Genomic DNA, 6,418 nt, shown 5'->3' on the forward strand with positions numbered 1-6,418 from the left:
CCATGAGGGCAGCAGAAATGATAACAAATAAGATAATAGTTTAGTAAACATATTTTAAGTGGCCAAAAGGACCGGACTGGTTATACACTGGATATATAACTCCTTTGTAAATCCTGCTGAGTGCAGTCTGTTTACCAATATAAGTAAAGACATCATACAAACATTGGAAATCATGTGTTGTTGGACGATCACTTTTTGGCATAAGTCTCCGTGTATCACGTGACAGCGTGAATCCTGAACCCCGCTGACACGACTGCTCTGGTTGTAAGTACATGATTGGTTCCAATTGCGATCACGTCATCCAGTGAACGGCCGAGGTACGTTATTGGTTTAGCCAATAGGAAGGAGGGCGTGAAGGAGGAAATGGTTTGACCGTCAAGTCCCCGGCTTATGTTTGTCTACTAACCGAGCATGGCTGAGCTCCAGGTCTGTATAAAAGAATAAAATTACTGGTTTATATTCCGCCGCCTTCTGTTAAGGAAGACCGTTAGCTGATGTAGCGGTTTAGCTGCAGGCCGTGTGTCCTGAAGTGAAAGCATCCCAGACAGCTGTGTGGAGTCTTTGTTCAACGACTTGTTAGCAGCTACAGAGCAGCTCATGCAGCCCGAGGGCGCAGAAAAAGTCAGTGTGTGCATCGAGAGCTATTGTCCCGATGCAGCTTTTGTTCATGTCTGTAGTGTTTGTGCAGGAAGCAGACTGATCTGGAGTACGACTTCAGAAAAATCACCCCACTGGCCATTTATAACGTCTTCTTCAGTCTGCCCTTCAGCCCACTTAGCAAAGAATGGGGAAGCTCTAATGTCGCAACCATGTGAGCAAACTGGGTAAAGGCATATGTGATGTAAGCTCGAGTAAAACGGTTCTTTATTGCACCGATTACTTGCGAGTTATAAAACAGTTGTTCACTGTCTGGTTGGACTAGACTGATTCTCTATCCTGATTAGGAAGTGAAGGATTTCCTAAATGTCATTTATAAACATCCCAGTTTTCTTTTGAACACAATAACAAGTTATTTCAGAAAAAAATGACCAGGTCAGCCCACAAAAACGGACCTTTTTATTAACCCATAGCACAGAACATTGGTGTTCACTGATGTGCTTTGTAATACTCAAATCAAGTTAAATTGGACATGAAGAACATCATGTGTAAAGGCTAATTTACACCATGGAGCACCACATGCTCTCGAAACTGTGTAACCATAACTCAGGGAAAACAGCGAGACTAAAGGGGTCACTTTTATATTTCCCCAAGCTGTAACAATCAGTTTTATCTACAGAATTTAAGGATATCAGAATCAGAATACTTTATTGATCCTTAGGGGAAATTATATACAGTCTCTCTCTTAAGCAGTAAGCGGTTCTTTGTGGTTTGGCTGGCTGCACTGACACAGGAAAATCCACCTGTTAGCCGTGATATTTGGTTTTGTAAAGCTTTATAAATGAAAACTGTGCCGAGGAGGAAGGCTCTGGGGTAAATTAGCCTTCATGCATGAAGTGTTTCCACTTTATCTTCTATTTACAAGCAGTATTAAAAACGTCATGGGCAATCTGGAGTAAGATTGCACATACTGGAAACACATCCTTTGAGATTAAGCTAGAGCCCTTTTGGTCATAGAGATGTTTTGTGAAAGAAGGGCGGTGTACAACCCCAAAGAACCCCATTCCCACAGTGAAACACTTTGATGGCAGTCTTATGCTGTGGGGATGGACCTGGTAGAATCTCTTCCAGGCAGAAGGAATCATTAAGAAAGAAGGATGTGACAATTTGAAACAAAACCTCAAGCAGTCAGCAGCAAACTGGACCCAGACAGTCGCTTTGTCTCTCAGCACAAGAGGGCTAATAATTTTGACCCTGGTACATTTAGTTTTTTCTTTCTGTGTGCAAATTAAGATAGTATAAGCATCCAGTGTAAAACAGGGATGTGTGGAAAAGCTGTGATAAGAAGTCCTTCCTCTTCCAGCTGGGAAGAAAAAGATCTACCTTTTGCACGTAGCACTGTCCCAACGTTGTCGTCCTGTCTTCTACAGACTAAGTTTGATGAAGCAGCAGCAGAGGTCAAGCAGCTGAAGGCGAAGCCGACTGATGAGGAGATGTTGCAGATCTACTCGCTGTTCAAGCAGGCCACCGTGGGTGATGTGAACACATGTGAGAGATTTCAAATGATACTGCGCTCAGCACTGTTACGGCTGTCACACAAACTGTTGATAAGAGTCTGACACTGGCTACGCTGAACATGCACCCTATAAGAACCACTGGCACATGCATGACGTACACCTGTACTACAGACTCTCTGAGGAGCTAGATCTGCTCCTGTGTATCGTGGTTTCACTTTCAGATTTCCACATAAATGTAAATATTCTAGATAATTATCAGTAGTGTTTCTTATGTTTTTGTGTTGCAATGTAATGCAGCCCTTTGCTCTGTACTGAAGACACTGGGCCTTAATGAATGTGTCCTATATTTATTTGACCTGTATTACACGGGATTCCACTAAATTGTTTAATTTGCTTTGTTTGTCTTTGAAGCTCGTCCAGGGATGTTTGATTTCACTGGGAAAGCTAAATGGGATGCCTGGGAGAAGCAGAAGGGTGAGTAAGAATGGAGGTGGTGGCTGGGGAGAGGGAGGTCTGGGTCAGGTCCCTGTGACCTGGCCCCGGATAAATGGAAGGAAATGGATGTGTTTAAATGATGTTTAAAGTGAACGCTTACTTGAAATATATCCAGCTGTAATTCTAAAAAACATGACCTAATATAAATAAACCTAAAATAAATTTTAAGTTTATTTATATTCATTAATTAAAAATGAATTACAAATTTGTTAATTTTTTGTTTTCTTGTTGTCATTTATTATTTTACTAATAAGTACAATTTCAATACATTTTATTGCATAAAGGCTGAATAAGTTGATGTTACCTTAAACATGAAGGATGATTTCCTCAGAGTTAGGAGTGCAGCTCATTTGATTAAAAAAAGTTGGACTGGTGCGTTCCTCATCCTTTGTAGTAAATTGGATTATTGCATATTGTCCTCAGCTGCATGCAGCCCCCTTTCAGGACTGCATGAGTTGTTGTAGTTTGTCAAGCAGGGCTTTGAGTCCTCATGTCAACAAACTATGAAAAAGAGTCTCTGAAAGTAAAAGCAGGACTAGCTTGTTCATTAAGTCGGTCTGTCTGTCTTTTTTTCCCTCCATAACACATTTTTAATTTGTCTGTCAGGTAAGAGCAATGAGAACGCCATGAACGAGTACATCAGCCTGGTGGAGGAGCTAAAGCAGAAATATGGAATATAATGCTGTGTGATGACAACCAACTGGCCGGGAAATCTGCTCCGTGGACTGTGACTGGCACCAGTCTCCATCCCTGCACCGTTAAAACGCCTTAAAACTCAACAAGTGTGTCCGTAAACAGCTCACATGAACACCTGGTGGATGGCTTCTAGTCCTAGAAACTGACCCAAGTAGCTGCTGATGGACACATTTAAACTGTGTATATATCAAGTTTCAGTATTCATGTGTTTCTGCAGAAAGTCCTGTCATTTCAATAAAAACTAATCTGAAAGTGTGATTTTAGATCTTCAACTTTTTTTTTAAGTATTTGTTCAGTTCAATTTAATTTTATTTATATGGCACCAAATCACAACAACAGTTGCCTCATGGCACTTTATGTTGCAAAGAAAAGAGAGAAAACCCCGTCATGAGCTTTGGCTACAGTGGGAAGGAAAAACTGCCTAACAGGAAAAAACCTCCAGCAGAACCAGGCTTGGGCTGAGTGGAGGAAGACGAGGAAGGCATGGCGTGGAAGAGAGCCAGAGAGAAGGCTCTGCCTCCCATTCTACATTGAAATACCCAAACCATAAGTAAGCCCCCAGTCTAAGAGTGAGCTGCTCTAATAGGGTGATAAAGTATTATAAAGTTATGGGGCCTGATTATTATTATCATTATTATTATGTAATGGGAAGGATTTAAATTTTGATCCTGGATTTAACAGGGAGCCAATGAAGAGAAGCCAAATATCAGAGATAAAGGAGATTTTTAGGACGTCCCGATAATTACAAATTACAGGCTATTAGTAACCCAAGGTAATGTCATCCAGAGCAGGAATCTAATTGGATACCATACTGGGCCGAGTTATTAGAGGCCATAAAGACTTGGATGTGGTTTAGCATTAGTTCTAATTAGTTACAGCACTTTCAGAAAGACATTTACCGCGATGAATGCTGTGTAATCCATTATTGTAAATTTAACAATTTAATAACAATTTCTGCCTTACATTTTATTACTGACTGTGGAATGTAAACCACTGTTGTGTCCTGTTGCTAAGTGGCTATTTTTGCGTATCCAGAGACTTCCCCATTGGTTGTTTTTTATATCTATAAAACTACTTGGATTGTTTCCTGCTTATCTGTGTGTTTTGGTATGAAAACAATTTCAATCTCATTGAGACGTTTACGTGGATAAATACAGGATAACAATTGTCTACACAGAAATGCAGAATGACAGGATGTGGTGGATTTTGTGAAAAAAAAAACTTAATGGCTGTGGTGAAGAAGAACTCAATTTAATTCAATTCAATTTTATCTATATAGTGCCAAATCAAACAATCAAACAAAAGATGCCCCAAGGCGCTTCATAGAACTAAGAAGAGGAACAAGGTAATAGTCTCTGATGACGTCATAGAACAGTTTGAGTGTATGAGACAAGTTTTGGACCCTGTGACACTTTTGTCTTTATGGTCAAACTCTCCAGCTGGAACTGCACATGGATCTACTTTCTGAGTAAGCAATGAAACAGGTGTGAATCTGTAGGATCCCTGGACACAGGCACAAGTGGTCAGTTGTTCACAATGGCTGTGATCTCAACCAACAATGTTATGTGCACCTCATGTGTGAGTTTGGAAGATCCCATATGTACTTCACTGGTTCTCCAATCACCATAAACCTTCTGTATGCATTTTTAAATCTGGATTATCTAAAGACTCAATGAGCTCGATGTCTACAGGTCTGACACAGAGACACTTGAAGAGGACTGCCCACTGCATGGGTCCTCTTGTGCTATGGGCAGATATAGACTCGGGCTCAAAGACATCAAGACACACAACTAACGATGTGTCAGTTGGGAACAAAACAGTTTGTAGAGCATCTCTGGTTCCTGCCTGGACCCAGAGATGCTTTTCTTTACTTTTTTTCTCTGACGCAGAACACAATGCCCTGTTAAAAAAAAAAAAAAAAAGCATGCAAACTTGCACAACAAAAACATCATCGAGGCCACGAAGGGTAAACCACGTTATAGCGAGGGACCACTGTACAGAATGTCTTTACTTTAATGTCTATACTAGAGTTAAAAAGTTGAAGCACTGGCTTTGAAATATACTCAAAGTAAGAAAGTAAGAAACAGCTCCATGATGAACATTTCTACCACCTATTTCTATGCCAAACTAACTGAACCTTGTGCTATATTAATGTAATAATAAAATAATATTGTAGATAGGAATGCAAACCTTATTTTCACTCTAAATACTGTTTCCAGTTAAAGCTACTCAGCTTGAATCACTTAAGCAGAACATCAGGAAAATAAAAATAGCTCTATTTTCTGTTGCCTATTGTAGAGAGTGACGTTGCCTCTAAACAGGAAAATGAGTAGGGAAAGGGTTAGAGTGGGATTCAACTGGTGGGGAAACCCTGAAACCTGCAGGACTTGATGTGACTTGACTCTGACCATGAAACCGTCACACACTGCTCTTTACTGTAAATCCATCACAGTGCAGCAAACTGACCTGTTTATCCTGCACTAACCTGCAGAGGATTTTCATGCAGCCTTTAAATAACACAGTCTAGCTGAGATTGTTTTGCACTGTGTTTCGCAATATAAAAAAAACACAATGTTTCATGTACAGGCCCAATATTTGATTTAAGGACTAACATGTAAGCTTCACATTTCCACTGAGCAGCCCTTACCTTTAAATCTAAGCTCTCTTCTTCCTGTCCCATCTTTCTTATCATCTTCCATCTCTGAGTGAAGTTAGTTCTTTCTTTAAAATACATCAGCTGGACCTTTAGCTAGCAACACATTGTGCGACAGGCTGCGCACAAACAGTTTGTGTGTTTGCTGATGTTTGTTACGCTGATGGAGACTGACTAAGGCACACAGTTTTGCCTCTTTCATCTCTTTTCATGCATCATCCCCTGGTGATTAACACATGAACATGTTACTGTTTAGGATCAAATCACTCTGAGGTTTGAATGCTGAAATAATAACTCCCCTCAGATGCATTAAACGAATGTAACGAGCCTGTTTTGAAAATCCAAGGAGTAGAAAGTACAGATATGTGTAAAAATGTAGGGAGTAATTATAAAAATTTATCAGAAAAAAAACTATTCAAGTAAAGTGCAGATACCTGAAAATTCTACTTAAATACAGTAA

At 40.0% G+C, this 6,418-nt stretch overlaps 1 protein-coding gene across 1 annotated transcript; it reads left to right on the top strand.

Annotated features, from left to right (window-relative positions):
• The first annotated feature begins 298 nt into the window (after positions 1-298).
• On the top strand, positions 299-3,563 carry dbi (diazepam binding inhibitor (GABA receptor modulator, acyl-CoA binding protein)). The gene is made up of 4 exons (XM_084908694.1): positions 299-426; positions 2,028-2,145; positions 2,526-2,588; positions 3,216-3,563. Exons 1-4 carry the CDS (start codon positions 412-414, stop codon positions 3,287-3,289), a joined length of 270 nt encoding a protein of 89 aa, XP_084764820.1. The 5' UTR covers positions 299-411; the 3' UTR covers positions 3,290-3,563.
• Positions 3,564-6,418: the final 2,855 nt, after the last annotated feature.

This window comes from Perissodus microlepis, chromosome 16 (genome assembly GCF_051167445.1).
Source record: "Perissodus microlepis isolate ML-2025 ecotype Zambia chromosome 16, ASM5116744v1, whole genome shotgun sequence".
Taxonomy (NCBI): domain Eukaryota; kingdom Metazoa; phylum Chordata; class Actinopteri; order Cichliformes; family Cichlidae; genus Perissodus; species Perissodus microlepis.